The following is a 17,563-nucleotide window of genomic DNA, read 5'->3' as shown; positions in this document are numbered from 1 at the left end:
TGGCTACCTCTTATACATTTTAAATAAGCAATTTAAACTTCAATGTGGTTTCTCATGATGCAAATATGTTGATCACTTATTAATACATGCATGTTACATTGCTCACAAGAGTGAGTCTGAGGAAAAATCATTGCAAGCTGCTCAGAAGAGGAGGTGCCTTTGTCAGTGCCAATAGCTAATAAGCACAAGTGTTTCTCTCTTTTTGCAACTTGGCATAGCTAACTTGGAAAGTGCACCTGGAGTTCTGTAAACTAACAAGATGAAAGAGTTAGCAATGTTCTTAACAAACACATATACCTATGATGAACAATTAATTAAACTAATTCATCTTGTGACAGGATATTTGTTCCATGGAATGATAAACATGTTTTTCAGAGATAGAAGCTTTTTTCAGGTGGTATTCAGTAAGCTATTGAGGTTAGTCCCACTCAGAGTATAGCAGTACTCCCCTTTTTACTGCATTGCCTGCTGCAACAATGTCCCTCTCAGGCTTTGGACAGCAATCTGGCTGAGTTGTAGGAATGGCTGAGTGCACCCTTTATGAAAACAAATATGTTTGTCTTTTTTGGATCATATTACTTGGTCCTGAAAGCAGGTAATAAGTCTGAATCAGTTTTAACAGAAGGGTCCTACTAACACTGATGATGTTACCTGGCATTTGGGTAATGAAATGTCTGCAAGAAAACAACCAAGATCTTATAAACTTAAAAAAGAAAAGAGACTGATACACCAATTAATAGACGAGAAAGGCATCCCACAACATGAAATTGAGAAGAAAAAAGATATTATATTAAACTATTTTCAAAGATTATATAAAAAAGAAGAAATCAATGAGGACAAAATAAGAACTTATCTGGAGAATACAAATGATAAAACAATAGGGGAAGGAGACAAAGAATTACTAAATAAGGATATTACATGGTCTGAGTTAAAATCTGCAATGGAAAATCAAAGTAATAATAAATCCCCAGGTCCAGATGGGATTCCAGTAGAATTGTATAAAGCCACAATAGATTTAGTAGGGCCTCTGATGCTGGAAGTGTTTAACGAAGTACTTTTGGCTGCCAAAATGCCAGACTCATGGAGGGGCGTTGATTGCGTTAATTCGAAGGAGGATGTAGATGCCAGATATATCAACAATTATAGACCAATCTCACTTTTAAACGCCGATTATAAATTATTTACGTCAATTATAGCGAATAGAGTAAAACAAGTTTTAAATTTATACATTCATGAAGACCAAAATGGTTTCCTTCGATTCCGCCAAATTAAAAACAATTTAAGAACCGTTATTGACGTCCTAGAATATTATGAAGCTCATCCAGAGAAACAATTTGCACTCATGTTTTTAGATGCGGAGAAAGCATTCGATAACTTACATTGGCACTTTTAATACAAAAATCTATAACATGAGTCTGGGCACTAAATTCGAGAACATTATCACAACAATTTACAATACCCAACAAGCTAATATACTAATTAATGGCGAACAAACAGGCCCATTAAGCATTGAAAAGGGCATTAGACAGGGTTGCCCTCTCTCACCCCTCTTATTTATATTTGCTTTAGAACAGGCTTGTCCAACCCGCGGCCCAGGGGCCGCATGCGGCCCAGGTCACCTCGTAATGCGGCCCAGTGCCCACCCCAACCTTCGTGCCAGAGCCAGCGAGGAGGAGGAGGAGAGGCAGGGGCGGGGCGGGGCAAGGCAAGCACCAGGCCAAGCAGCAACAGAAAAGGCGGGTGCCATCAGAGCGCCACCTCCTGCTGTTGCTGCCGCCGCCCGCCGCCACTTCTGCTGCCGCCGCTCTGCCCCCGCCACCGCCGCTTCTGCTGCCGCTTCTGCCCCCACCGCCGCTTCTGCCCCGCTGCCACTTCTGCCCCCGCTGCCGCTTCTTCCCCAGCCCCCGCCGCCGCTTCTGCCTTCCAGTCCTGCCTCATCCAGCCGGGCCATTTGCAGGAGGAGAGGTAGGTGCGAGGCGGGTGAGCTTCCCCCGCCGCAAAATTTGGCTGGAAAATAAACCGTGATAAAAAAACATGATAAAAAATAAATAATTTTTAATAAATAATAAATAATAAAAACATCTCACTAACTTCATTTCCAAATAAAGTTTAATATGTTAACTATGTTTTCTATGGTTTTTTTGGATGATCAGGTATCGTTACTGTTATTTTATTTTATGTGCGGCCCAAACCAAATTTTCATCTTCTAATGTGGCCCAGGGAAGGTGAAAGGTTGGACACCCCTGCTTTAGAATCACTGTTAATGCGGATAAGACAAAACTCTGAAATCCAAGGAGTTAGGGTCAAAGCAGAGGAATATAAACTACAGGCGTTTGCAGACGATATGGTTTTTTTCCTAGAGGAACCCATGGAAAAAGGACATAACCTAATAAAAGAACTAGAACAATATGGCTCAGTAGCAGGATTAAAGATTAACAGAAATAAGACGAAATTACTGACTAAAAATCTAACAGAGAACCAGAGGAAAGAATTAGAAAAAACCATGGGGATACAGGCAACAAAAAAGGTCAAATATTTAGGCATATGGTTAACACCACATAGTAAATCGCTCAAAGAGAATAATTATGATAAACGGTTACAGCAAATTAAGAAAGATCTAGAATCTTGGAATAAGTTGCAGCTTTCTCTACTGGGCAGGATTGCCACGATCAAAATGAACATCTTACCAAAACTCCTTTACTTATTCCAGACAATCCCAATAAAATTACCAAAATTTTTTTTGAAGATATAAATAAGGTAACTCTTAAATTTATTTGGCAAGGGAAAAAGCTAGAATCAGTATTAAGGCCTTACAAGATGCAAAAAGTAGAGGTGGGCTAGCGCTCCCAAACTGGGAATTATATTATTGGGCAGCCAACTTATTATGGTTAAAAGACTGGGTCAATTTACTGAATAAAAGAACTTTAGTCTTGGAAGGGCATGACCTTCAGAGAGGATGGCACGCATTTCTATGGGATGTGGGGAAAACTAAACAGTCGTATTTTCATAGACATCTTATTAGAGATTCACTATTAACTAATTGGAAAAAAAATATGCAAAAAACATTATTTAAAAATTCCGATTTGGCTTTCAACAATGGAGGCAATGGTTCATCCCAACAATTTGGATATAACAAAAATGACTAAATATAAAGATTTATTAGACCCTTTAGGAAAATTAAGAACTCGACAGGACTTACAGGAACAGGGATTCAAAATTGACCAGTGGTTATATATACAAATCCATAGCAGATACAAACAAGATATCAAAGAGTTTGGAATCTATAGCAAATTACAATATTTAGATAAAATCTTATTAGGATCAAATAAAAGAATATCTCCAAATTTTATAAATATTTATTGGAGGTAGAACTAGAGCAAGAGATAGTGAAAGGGAACATGATAATGTGGAGTAGGAATATTGGAAGAAGCATTACATTAACAGAATGGGAAAAGATCTGGAATAGAAATATTAAGATTACGAAATCCGCGGCATACAAAGAAAATATGTATAAAATGTTATATAGATGGCACTTACCCCCTTCGAGGTTAGCGAAAATGAACCCAAACTCTAGTCCAAAATGTTGGAAATGTAAAACATAGAAGGAACCTACTTTCATATGTGGTGGTCCTGTAAGGAAGCCCAGAAATACTGGCAAAAAATTAGAAAATGGTTGGAGGAAATAACCAAAGGACAAATCGAATACAAACCAGAGTTCTTCCTACTAGGGATCTCTGATAAACATTTACCTAAAAAGATGAAATATATAACAATTCATATTCTAACTGCGGCCAGATTAGCATTTGCCCAGTGCTGGAAATCATCCTATATACCTACAGATCAAATGGTCATCCAGAAAATATGTGACTGTGCAGAAATGGACAATTTAACCATAGCACTTAAAAATAAAGAGTCTTCAGCATTTTATGATAATTGGAATGCGTGGTATAATTGGTTATCTCAGAGATAAACTGTTCAATGAACAATGGGTAATTTAAGCATAAATAGTGATAAGATGTGTATAATTAAAGTAAGGTAGGAGAATTGGATCTTGCAGACTGTCAAAAAGGATATCTGTCTGTTTTTAATGTATTTTCTTTTTTCTTCCGTTTCTTTGTTTTCTTCTTTCTTTTATACCTCTTTTTCTCCTTTTTCGGTTCGCAAGACCGAGCATTTTTTTTTCTTTTTTTCCCCCTTTTTTCTTTTTCCTTTTTCTCCCCCTGTTGTAGATGTAATGTTGTTATGTTTTTAATTGTAAATTCAATAAAATTTATTCAAAAAAAAAAGAAAACAACCAAGATCAGAGAGCACAAAGGATCCCTCGTGTCAATCCTGAGCTAAAATATTCTCCTTTATTGGAACCTTATTTGAATGAATTAATTCTTTATTGGCCAAGTGTGATTAGACACACAAGGAATTTGTCTTGGTGCATATATTCTCAGTGTGCATAAAAAGAAAAGATACAACTGACTGACTTGATTTGTATTTGCAACATGCTAATGCTATACAATTAAAAGAATATTTTTAATACGTGACCAAGCTTTACCCATTGTCTAAAGAAACACAGTTCATTGTGTTAAAACTGGTTTCTTTTGCAATAAAAGTCACTTCAATCTCATTCACATATGTATCAAGAGGTGGTTGAGTGTGTCAATAATGCAGAATGATTTAGACTTATCTATTTGCAGCTCCAAGTAATATGATCCAAAAAAGACCACATTTGTTTTTGTAAATTCTGTACCCATCCATTTCTATAACTCAGCCAGAATGTTTTATTGCAGATGTTTCATTATCCAACTTAGATAACATCAGTGCTAGTAGAAACATCTGCAAGAAAAAACCAAGCTCAGATAGTACTAAGGACTCCTCACAAATAAGACAATCAGGTTTTGGAGAAATAGTTTTTTTCCCTTTTTGTTTATTTAGAACATTAAAACTGCACTTCTCTTTCATCTATTCTCTGTACCAGCATATGAAAAGAAAGTGGTTTCCACAAGCGTAAGAAGCCTGTGGAATATAGCACTAGCAACAGCACTTATATATCATGACATAATGCTTTATAGTTCCTCTCTGAGCGGTTTATAGAGTCAGCATATTGCCCCCAACAATCTGGGTCCCCATTTTACCAATTTGGATGATGGAAGGCTGAGTTAACCTTGAACTGGTGGGTATCAAACTCATGACAGTGGCTTTGCAGAGTCAGCCTGCACCACAATGGTTAATTAGTTAATTATAATCTACTCACAGGAATCCAAGAAAAATAAAAATAAGTGTAAAATCTTCAGGTTCTTCTCTACCTTAATCCAATTTTATCCAAAGGGGATGGAGATAAAAGATCCAAAAACAAAAAGAAAAATTATAAATCCAGAATAAAAAAAGGAAAAATATATGAAATCCAAAAAATCTGATGAAAAAAAACAGGAATCAAGAAGAAGAATACAAATCCACCCACTTCTAGAATGAACAGAAAAGAAAGGGGGGAGAATCAAGAAGGCCAAGTTGTATCCACTTATTAGCCAGAAAATTAGTAAAGTAAAAATGGAAAAAGAAAACGAAAAAAAAAAAGAAATCAGTATTCCAAAATTAAACCAAACATTGAAAATGAAGAAGGCCCAAAGTGCACACCAGCAGGAAAAAATATAGTGGAATATTACCAGCTGCAGTTTAAGAATTTAAGTCACAATGTAAGCCAATGTCTCAGTGTAACATCCAGCGAGCCAAAAATCCAAAATCCAAAACATATATATTATCCAAGGTTACATTGTTCTTTCTTTTTTCTTTTCCTATTCAACTTTCCGGTTGTTTACAAAGTCTATGAGCGCAGCACCTGTTTTCAGTGCTCATTCTCTATCTTCTTTTTCTTCTAAACAACCTGTAGTCAAAACAGTTTAATCTTTACTGCCTGTTAAAATTCTCAATTTTTAATCTCTGAACCTAGATGGCAGTATTGCTTAGCTTTTCCTTTCACTTATATTCTAGTTACTATATCAGTATAGTTTAGAAAGTAAAAATAAAAAAGAATAAAAGGAAACAAAGTAATCCAAAGACTTTTAAATTGAAAGCAAAAGTTCAATTTCTTCTGTATTTTATTATTTTAAAGTCCAGTCCAGTTAGTCAAAAGCCAAAAAAAGAATAAAAAATAAATAAAAAAACAAACTGACAGCTACCCATGTGTTTTATTTCACTTCTGTCTTCTACTTTTCTGTCTTCTTTCTTTAATAGTTCTCTTAGGATATTCTTCTATCTTTACTTTAAAAAAAAAGAAATTTCTCACCCAAACCGACACACCTTCTTCTTTTGATCTTCTTCCATTCCAGGGCTGTCACAGCTTCTTAGCAGCTTAATGGCTGCTTCCTTCTGCTGCCGGGCTACAGGAGCTTCCTGGATCAACCAGGGACTTTGCGATGTCCCTGGGATCAACAAGATGTGCTCCTTTCACTTACCATCTCCCTGGGACGGTTCGGGTCCACTTGGATCGTCCAGCTGTGGGGGTGTCGGCAGCTTTCTCCGGAACTCAGAGAAAGGTGTCTTTCCACTGCAGCTCCAGCCCCACTCTCCAGATTGCTTTTATTGAAAGTGACTTGCTCAGACAGTCAATTTGTTCAGATAGTCGGCTAAGCAAACCATAGAGATACAAATGAAATCGCATTTCCCCCCTCTTTTGCGCTCTCTTTTAATGACTTGTTTGGTACATCTTCTAATTAAATCAGTGATACTTTTTTGCTCTGAGTATTCTTTTTTCCTTTCTCCCTACTTTAAAAAAAATGGAGAAAGGCTTTAAATCCACTAAAAGAAAAAAGAAAATTAAATAAAGCAGCCAATAATGTTATTTTTTAGCATTTTCTGGGATTCTCCTCTGAGTCACTCCAAAAATAAAGACTGGCCATTTCTATTTCCTTTTCTCTTCTATTTGTAGTTCATAAATCACTCCAAAGTCAGTTTCTTAACCCTTTTCAAGACTGGCTGGTTGCAAGTGATAAACCCAGGATTAAAGGCACAATGGCCATTTAATTGTCAACATCCCAATTTGACTTTCCGTCCTACCTACCTCCCTTCCTTCTCTCTTCCGTCCTTTTTCTCTCTCTTCCCCTCCCTCCCTCTCTTCTCTCTTTTTTCTTTTTTTCCTCTCTCCCTCCCTCTAGCTTATTCCTGGAAAAAAAGCAGAATGGGAAAAAATAGAAGGCAAAAATGATTCAGGAATTGAAGTTTGAGAGAGAGGGTGAGGGAGAAGTAGAGAGACTCATTTCCCTCAGAAAAGACCAGGAGCAACAAAATCTGGGTAGGCGTGGTGGTGGGGGGTCATGTGACTGGGTGGGAGTGGCATTGAATTGGCCACACCCAGTCATATGACCACCTACCCACACCACCTGATCATATGACCACCCAATCTTATTACCATTTAGCCACGCTCACCCAAGCAGTCATTGGAGCAGAGAGCCCCTTGCTAAAAAAATTTGAAGCCCACCCTTGTCCAGATTCCTAAACGATATATGATATTTTCAGACTTTAGAATGGCCCCAACCCTGTTAGCCTTTCATAGGGACCCAAAACCCAACTTTATTCCTGTGCCTGGAATGCTGAATATGTCAAGGGCCCTGTTTTCCTGGTTGTATTGCTAACTGGTTAAATATCTTGTGGTAGCTTCACATGGTAAAATGCACTGCTGAGCTCGGCGGCTTGATTCCCATGAACAAATACATTTTAACTGGAACTTTGTAACTAAATAGTAATCCCAGGAAGAGAAAGTGAAAAAAGAAGAAAGTGTAAAAAGCTTGTGTGTATCTGGATTGCTTGGTGACTTTTGGATTTTTGGATATTATATTTGAATGACTGAAAACAATTGGGTGGTTGTTTAAAAAATTCTACAATGGCATCATTTCTGCATGAACTGAAAATGGAACTTAAAAAATATAAAGAATAGGCACAAGAAGGGAAGGGCGCTTTTGTCTCCGTTTTTCAATTCTTAGAAATGGAGATCTGTAACTACGAGAAACAACAAGAAAAGATTGTGCAACAAGAAGATTGGGACAAAGAAGAAGCCATCTTTAATGAACAAGTAACTCTATCTGGGGAAGAAAGGGGAAGCGGGGAAAGAGAATGGAGAATTTAAGACTTAAAAATACTGTCAAAAAAGGGAAAAATAATTTGAAAAGTGGATATAATGTTGGAAAGCAACAGAAAAGGGGAATACAGAAGAGGGAAATGGAGGTGGAGAGACGGGGGGGTAAAGGGGGGAGAGAGAAGAAGAGAGGGAAGAAGGAAAGGAAGAGAAGTTACAAAGGTTTGGAGCAAGATGTAAAGAAACAGGACCTATTTAGAGATAATGGATGAAAATTTAACTGAAAAAGGGATTCTGTGAAGGTACACAAGATTGTATTGTTATATTTGTAATAGAAATAATGTTAGAAAATTGGAAACAACATATGATTAAAAAGAGGAATAAAATAGTCAGTGTAATGTAGTGAAACTTTTGTGAATAAAATAAATGAAATAAAATATATGAGAAAACTGAACTAGGAAGGAACGGGAACATTTTATTTACTCAATGTTTTATAAAATATAAGTGAAGAGGGGGGGAATTAACTATGGAAAGTTTATAAGTGTTCCCATAGAAGTATGATATTTATCTGAAAAGCAATGTGTAAAATGTTAAGATTTAAATGAATATTAATATTAATGATAGAATTGAATTGGAATGGACTGTTGTTTTAATTATATATATTTATAATTTTTTCTTTTTCAAAATACAGTGTGTAGTTTTAGAATGTACCAAACAGAATCCGAATGGAAGTTATGTATTATATTAAGTGTTATAATTTTAGGGGAAAGATATAAAGGTGTCATACTCCAATCAGTGATTACAGGAGAAATTTTGTTTAACGAGAAAAGATAGTAGACAGTTGAAACAGGACAGACAAAGAATATAAGTTCAATGATTTGAATTGAGATGAAATAAATATAATAAAATTAAGAAAGTTAAAAGAGGGGAGAAGCTATATAGAAAATGTAGAATAGTAATAAGATATGGAATGGAATATAAAAATGAGCATGAACTTGAATTTGTGTCTGTACGAAGAGATGTAACCCAGGATTATGCTGCTTTCAAAAAAGATGTTTTATGTTTTTATGTTTTATGTTTTGTTTGTTTATGTCTGTTTTTAAAAATCAATAAAATTTTCAAAAAAATAATAATAATTCTGCTGACATCTATATCATATCTATTCTAGACCAGGATGTATGCCTGTTTGAATAAAAAGTATATTGCTTACTTTTCACATTTCTCTCCATGTATCTTTTAAGTTAATTTCTTCTATTATTCGAAGGAAGGATTTTGGTAGTATCTTTCTAACTTTCTTTGTTGTTTTCTGTGTTTTATAATCCAACCAGTCATTAATTATTCCATTAAAATCTCCCATCATACAAATATTAACATAATCCAATTCAATTATTTTTGTATATAATTTTCTGTAGAATTCTTGTTTATCGTTTGAGGCATAAATTGCAATTAGAAGTGTTTTAATGCTGTTATCCATTATTTCCACCATCAGAATCCTTCCATCATCATCTGTGTAGATTAGTTCTGCCAAAATTGTTTCTTTAATATATAATACCACACCTCTTCTTTTGGATTGTGCCAGTGATGTAAATAATTTCCCTAGTTTCCCTACTTTTATTATATATGCATGTTGTTTTTTAATATGTACTTCTTGTAAGCAGATTATGTCAAATTTTAATTTTTCTAATTTGTGAAATAGTTTCCTTCTTTTAGTAGCCAAATTAAGTCCATTTATGTTAATTGAAATCAATTTTCTTCCATCCCTGTTAAGCTTTATAAGAGGGTTTTATTGCTCTAGTAGATCTCAATTCTCGTTCTCTGGGTTCACCGCCTACTGCAACCTCTTCTTTTAATTTTTCAATTACTGCTATACACTCCTCTTGAAATTCAATCAGTGAGCCTTCCTTTCTTCTTCCTCCTTTCCTCTAAAGTATTCTAAGTAGAATAGCTCAGCTTTTTCAACTGTGTCAATTCTGTGTCTTTGTTCCTGCCAAGTGAACAAGAGGCCTTCTGGCATCAACCATCTGTAGTTTACTCCTCTTTTAAGTAACTCTTTAGTCAATAATAAATATTCTCTTCTCATCTCTCTTACTTTTCTTAGTATCTGTTTCAGCACCACAATTTCTTTGTCTTTATATTTTAGTGTTTTCTCTCTCACCACCTGGAGTATCTGTGTCTTAATAATCTTCTTAGTAAATCTAATGTGAACTTCTCTTGGTAGTCTATTCCTTGTTGCATATCTTGTATAGACACAAAACACTTCATCCATCCCATCCATCATCTTTTCTTTGGTTATTTCCAGTGCTTCTGCCAATATTTCTGCCATTATTTCAGCAAGCTTTTCACCTTTTCCATCTTCTATATTTTGAAATCTTAGATAAATTTCTGATTTATTATTTCCCATCCTAATGGTTCACATCTGCCCTTCTCGACATCGCTCAATCGAATATCAATGTCTCCAATTTTCTTATCTCTTTGTATATCTTCCTCTTCAATTTTTTAAAATCTGTCTTCATATTTCATCATCATCTGTTGAATATTTTTCCACTTTCTCATCTGTCTTTTCAATTTTTTGCTCAATCTTCTGGATTCCTTGCATAATCATCTGTAATGTCATTTCCTTCTCTTTCTCTTTTTCCTGTTGCAATATTGTCTGTATAGATCGTTGTCCTCCAGATGGTGAGGGGGTTGGTATCGAAGAAGCTGGAGCTGTGGTCTTTCTACTCATCTTATAATGCTTATCTGTAAAGAAAGAGAGAGAGAGAAAAAGAAAAAGTGGAAAAAAGAAAAAAAAAAGAAAAAAAGACGAAGGCAAACAGTTGCCACTCCAAAGGAAAAAAGGAAAAAGAAAGTCTTCAGGCACTTTATACTTTAATCCAATTAGTTACAATGGTAAATGTAAAAAGTAAAAAATCAACGATAAAAAAGAGAAAGAAAAATATTCTATATGTCCTTCCTAATAAACAAAAGAAAACAAAAATAAAAGATTTACATTCTGGTTCCTGGTTTAAAAAGTCAAAATCCAATTAAAGAGAAAAAAAAAGCCTGAACTAGTGGGATGGGGGGGTAGAAAGGGAGGCAAAAAGTAAAAAGCAATTCTAATATGAAACAAGCCTCTGCTGCCAAATATCCAAGGCTCTTTGATAAATCAGCTCAGAGTTTTCCAAGGTCACTTCAATCTTCTTTCTTTCAACTTCAGCTCCAGCTATCTGTTCACAAATGAGCACCTGAATAAACAAACTGCCATGCTCATCTCTATCTTTTCCAATACACAGCTCAGAGTCCTTGATTGTAACACAAACTAGTGAAAAAAAGAAACAATGTATCCAAGCCTCTGGGCGGCAATGCTACTTACTTAAGTAAACTTACTTAAGTAAAATCTCCCCCCCCCTCTTTTTAAAGGGAGAAAAATAAATCTTAAATCAAGCAGAAGAATCTTAATCAAAAAAGAGTTTTCAATAGGATTGTTAAAAAAGGAGAAAGAAATACAAACAGAAATAAAAAGATTAAAAAGTACCAGTCCAGCTTAAAGTTGAACGGCTTTGCCAAGTTCAAGATTCCAATAAAAAGGGGAAAAAAGAAAAAAAACGTTCACTTTGACAATTAATCACTTAAACTCTTTTCTCCACTTTTAGTCCACTTTAAGTTTTTCATGTTGTTTTCTCCAAGAAATAATAAGTAAAAGTTCGTCTCACCAAACTGACACACTTTCTTCCATTCTCCACTGAGCTGAAGGGAGAATCCAGGCTGGGTAGTCTCTAGTCTTCTAGCTCTGCAGACCGAGTTGAAAAACTGAGTACACACCCCTGGGTAACGGTCCCCAGTTCTTCACTCGGTCTCAGCGTGTTCAGACCTCCCTTTAAGGGCTCTGAATAGTTAGGATTGTAGAAGAATATTCACCCCTGGATTAAGCTTTTTTTCGCAGAGAGGCTTAGATCAGGTTTGCCAGCTTGCCAATTTAGCACTTTCATTTTTTCACGCCTTTTTTCCGGTTTGCGGTTTTTGCTTGTTATTTTAATTTTTGACTTTCCTTGCTGGTGGACTGGTTTTTTTGTTTTGTTTCCTATCAAAACTGGAGTGGAGGTGACCCTGAGAGCCCGTGTGGCCTGGGCTGGGGTGGGAGCCAGCATCTTATTGAACTCGCCTCCTCCCAATCCACTTTCCCTTGCCCAGGACGAGCCGCAGCTGCCGCTAAGCACTTCTGTCCCTTTTTGGTGGCAGCGGTCATTTATTTTATTTGGGGGTAATCTTGCAGTTTGTCTCCAGGACTGGGGGGGGGGGTTCTGGCCATTGGGATTCAATCCCAACCCCCCATCCAGTCCCCAGAGCACTGTGGCAGCTGCGAGACCCTAACCCTAACCCTTATTCCATCGTTCCCAGGAGTTGATTTTGCCTAATTTCTGCCCTGAGCCTACCCATGCACTAGAGAAAAAATGGCACACCTTGGACATTAGGTGGGCCCTCTGTATTTACATTAAAAGAACGTCTTCTTTGGGGAGGACGGAAGCCTTGTTTGTTTCTTTTCAGCCATCAATTTTAGGTCGCAGGGTGACACCTTCCACAGTAGGTCGCTGGCTCAGAGCCTGCATTGCAAGGGCCTATGAGTTACAGAACCTTCCTGTGCCCAGGAGGATCACAGCGCACTCAACCAGAAGTGCAGCGACCACCACAGCCTGGGCAACGCAGACATTGATTCTGGACATTTGTAGAGCTGCGACCTGGTCATCGGTGACCCCATTCATAAGACGTTACAAAATTGACTCCTTTGCCTCAGCGGAGGCGTCATTTGGAAGATGAGTCCTCCAGGCTGTGCATGTAGAGGTGGAGACTTCCGACCAATCCAGCTCCCACCCGTAGGGCAGCCATCAGCCAGCTTTGGTATGTCCCAGCCTGGATTCTCTCTTCGGCTCAGTGGAGAAGGGGCGTTGGTCCTACCTGAATGCTTCTTCTCAAGGAGTCAAAGGGAGAATCCAGTCCCACCCTCTATTCTGTATGGTCGGAATAGGGAGGAAATATCCCTGTTTTTCACAGTATCAATGAACTGTCTGTTTGAAGACAAGGAGCAGCTGAATTTGCTTCAACGTCGTTCAGAACTGGGGACCATTACCAGGGGGTGTGTCCTCAGTTTTTCAACTTGGTCTACAGAGCTAGGAGACTAGAGACTACCCAGCCTGGATTCTCCCTTCAGCTCCCCGAGAAGAAGCGTTCAGGTAGGACCAATGCCCCATCTCTTCCATTCCGGAGCTGTCCCAGCTTCAGCAACTTGAAAGGCTGCCTCTCTGCCACCGGCAAAAAGGGCTTTCCCTGGATCAACCAGGGACTTTGTGATGTCCCTGGGATCAACAGGATGTGCCCTTGTCAATCACTGTCTCTATGGGACGGTTTAGGTCCATGGGGGCCAACCAGCATATCAACGGCGATCTTGGGAGGATCAAGATCGCCCGTCCAACCGCCGCAACGCCAGCTCCACCCTCTGACAACTGGTTCATATTTATGATAGTTGCTGTGTCTCAGCGTCATGTGATCACCTTTTGCGTCCTTCTGACAAGCAAAGTTAATAGAAAAGCCAGATTCACTTAATATTAATTTAACAATTGCAGTTACTAATTTAACAATTGCAGTGATTCTTTTAACAATGTGGCAAGAAAAGTCATGAAATGAGGCAAAATTCACTTAGCAAAACAAAATTTATGAGCTCAATTGTGGTCATTAGTTGAGGTATTACCGAGATCTGTGTGGATTCTAAAAGGGGAGTTGCCTTTTCCAAAATTTGCCAGCTGAATTGCAATTGAGCCATGGTGGCACAGTGGTTAGAATGCAGGAGTTTGATCACTATGGATGGTATGTAAGCTTGCTATTTCTATTGTTATTTCATTTTAGCAAGGGTACAGGGTCATTCATGAGGGAAAATCATATTTTTTTATAATTTTCACAGATCACAAATCACCAGTTGTGTGATCCTTTATGTTTAAGTTGGGCTGTAGAGATCAGTTGGGACTGTTATTTTAGTACCAACCCCCCTGCTGCACAGCAATCTCTCTGCTTGAACTCCTTTCACTCTGTTTCTGGATTTGGCTGGTGGTTTGCAGGCACTTTAAACTGTCTCCCCTTGAAATAGGGTCTGAGGTGGCTCTAGAGTTTGTAGCTACTATGACAGCCATGGGCCTATCACAGGTTATTTAGAAGTCCATTCAAAGTGCTGGTATCTTAGATTACCACAGACATGCTTAGATGACTCCATTATGAAAGCAGCAGTTTGTCAGCCTCCAAGATTCTGTCTTCTGCTTGACTCTTTCCAGCTGCCATAGAAAGGGGGGGGGATTATTGGGCCTTGTGGGGGGAAGGGTGCTGGAGGTGAAGTGTGAATTGTAAAAGTTGGGATGCTTTCTTGCTTACTGTGCAAATGCAGCCACTTATCTTTCCAGGCCAAGATCAACTGTCTTGGCATACCAGATGTCTGAGAGTCCACCTGAAAATATACCCACATGACATTATACATACCTCAGGTTGGATGTCCTGTTTGAATTGTTGGGGGTGGGGACATATCATATCTTTCTATATGTAATTTCTGCACCTTTTGCCTCAGATCTTTTATTTCTTCTGTTGCTTCCACTTCGATTTCAGTAAAAGTCCTTTTCTCTATAAAGATGGGAATCTAAGGTTTTCTTTCTTGGATGTGGAATGGAGCCATACCTGACACAGTTAATATCTTTATGCCCAGGCTTTGTATATTTGTCTTCATATATTTTTTAATGTCAATTTTTATATCTAACTGTTTTACCTGATTGTTGATTGTGTTTCTTCAGAATATTTCTCTTTGATGTACATAACTGTTTATATTGCACATTTTGGATTTAATTTATTCAATTATGTATTTTTATCTCAAGTTACAATTTGGATAATAGTACATCGTTCATGTTGGTTAACTGAAGCACCTTAAATGCTGCAAATCAGTCTAGCCATAGACCAATCCCTTCATTCAGGAAAAGGTGGAAATAACTTTACCACCTGCTCCATTTGGAATGCTTTTCACCCAAGGACACAATTATTCTCAGATATCTGGAACTCAAATAAAGGGGGAAATAGGCTCAGTTAAAAGAGGGGAAGTGGCCTTGGAAAGCTCAAACAGTTAAGGAGAATAGAGATTATGTATGTGATTTTCACCATTTAAAGCAGAGATGGATAATTGTACTTTCTAGAAGTTGGAGTACATTTTTTTCTCCATATTTATGCTGGCCAGGTGGATGTTGAACACCCACAGAACAATTTCTTGGCCAGTTTGAAATATTATTTTCCAGCTTTTAGAACTGCATCATTTGGAAAATATTTTTAAAAAGGGATGTTGCAAAATATTCAGGTTCATATTTTTTTCAGCAATATCAGTTTTTTGCAAAGCCGGTCTTGAATTCTGAGAGTTGTAATCTCAATACATCTAGGGGACACCAAATTGGGTAATATTGGTTAATAGGAGAGGAGGAAGATATGATTTAATTTTTTTCCAGACCTGTTCTAAAGGAACTTAAAGATACTGATGTATGTAACTATTTTTAAATTCCAGAATAATTCTTCTTAACCAAGACAATTGAAGAACTTCCTGGAAAGACCTTGACAAGGTATGTTATAATGTCATTAGATTTGATTGATTGATGATTGATTCAATCATCAAGTAATTGATGATTGATTGATACATCATCAAGTAATTTTTTTAACTTTTAGAAACCACATCAATTTTCTCCATGGCAATCTGTCCCTAACCTATTCTTTTAGGAATATCCTAAGAAGATAAACTTATATATTTAGAGGTTATTGTTGCATTTTTACTAACGTATAAAAACATGTGTAAAGCCACAGCACTTCATCGTGGAAGGAGCAAAAGAATGAATGTTCATGTTCCTGAGCATTCTCACATTACACATGCAAAATATTTGCACTTTCCTTCTTGTTTTATCCACTTAAAAGATGATTCAGTAGATTATGTTCGGTTTTAGCTGAGAGATGTAAGAAAAAGAGAGATTTCAGAAGATGTAATCATTTTGCCAAATAAATTCCTGTTTCTGGCTACAATGTTGTTATTTTTAGGAATAATCAGGGCTTCTTAATCATCTATATGCAAAGGCATAGGAACACCAGGCTACATTTCTGACTACTAGCTATACAGAAATGTCATTTTCACCCCCAATAATTAGTGAAATAGTGACATCCTTGAAAGAAATGTACAAATGGATTTGGTCTGCTCAGTTTTCCTTTGGGATATTCTCTCTGAGAGAACCAATACCAGAATGCTATGTGGAGGGCTTTCATTCAGGCCAGTCTTGTGGAAATATTGAAAATAAATTAACATAATTACCTGGTTTTTCTTGTGCACAATAATTCATTTTCCAACTTTTTTCTCCCTAGGAAATAAAATATGTCCTTAAGAAAATTTCAGCAAATGGCTCTTTTTATGGGTGTTCAATGTATTACAGCAGGTGCTTTTACATACTACTATGTACAAAGTAAGTTCCATCATAGGTAGCAATTTGAAACTGATTTATAAAGGGAGTGTCTGCATTAACTTGATGTATTGAATTGCACCCTCTTAGACTATAAGTGCAGGGACCCTACTAATTTTTCCACGCTCAAAATTTTTTACAAACAGAAAGCCAGCATAGTGGGCAAAGAATTGGACTAACATTTCTTCTTGGAAATATTGTTTCCTGTTACATATTCAGATTAAGGAGTGAAGCCAGTGAATAAAGGCTTCACTCAGGTCCGCCTCCAAGGCGGGAAAAACAATTTGTTCCTATTGCCTGAGTCAGCTGACAGTTTTCTATAAAAGGCGCGCTGTCAGCCAGACTCTTTGCTGGGTTTTGCTTTTGCAAATAAAGAGTTATTATCGAAGATCTCTCTGTGTCTCTTCTATCAACCCATTATTTAACATTTTCTATCTGTAATAAAATTTTAGATGGGCAGATTTAAAAAATAATATCCCTACCTATTCATATGAGGATCAACCAAATATTATGTTCTCTACTTGGAATCCTTTTTTATACTATCCAGCTAAATATTTCCGAATTTGCTAATAGTTGGAGGACTTTGACCTTCTAAACATTTTATTTATTTGCCATCCATCTTGCCATCAGGAGACTCTAGGTGACTTACAATAAAATAGAAACAACATAAAATATTAAATTGATACACATTAGCATTAAAGTTAGCAAAAATGGCTGAAGAAGAAAGCCAAATGCAAACAAGATGGAGGCAGAATCCTCTCTCCATCTACTAACCAGCTCCAATATGGAATATCTCTGATCAGGACCCCAGGCCAATCAGCAGAGCCACATTTTATGATTATTATGTGGAAGGCCAGAGGAGATAAAATCTCGACTTGGGGGCATAATGTTCCAGAGGGCAGGAGCCTTGGCAGAAAAGGTTCTTCTCTTGGACCCTGCCAGCTAGAATTCCTTGACCAACAGGGTCTGGGATACACTCCTACTGGCCTGCATAAGATAGGCCAATCCCATTGGG

General features: G+C 37.2%; 1 protein-coding gene across 5 annotated transcripts in view; it reads left to right on the top strand.

The window, feature by feature from the left end:
- COA1 (cytochrome c oxidase assembly factor 1) overlaps positions 1–17,563 on the top strand; it is a 107,535-nt gene that overhangs the window by 80,750 nt on the left and 9,222 nt on the right. For all 5 annotated transcript variants that reach the window (XM_026702281.2, XM_087915445.1, XM_087915447.1 and 2 more), the window contains 2 exons: positions 15,615–15,669; positions 16,454–16,551. In XM_026702281.2, the coding sequence (XP_026558066.1) occupies positions 16,464–16,551 (88 nt within the window). In that variant the 5' untranslated portion in view covers positions 15,615–15,669; positions 16,454–16,463. The remainder of the gene's footprint in view (positions 1–15,614; positions 15,670–16,453; positions 16,552–17,563) is intronic.

Source organism: Pseudonaja textilis, chromosome Z (genome assembly GCF_049901715.1).
Source record: "Pseudonaja textilis isolate UNSWEBS1 chromosome Z, rPseTex1.2, whole genome shotgun sequence".
Taxonomy (NCBI): domain Eukaryota; kingdom Metazoa; phylum Chordata; class Lepidosauria; order Squamata; family Elapidae; genus Pseudonaja; species Pseudonaja textilis.
This window is presented reverse-complemented; position numbering and strand designations above follow the sequence as displayed.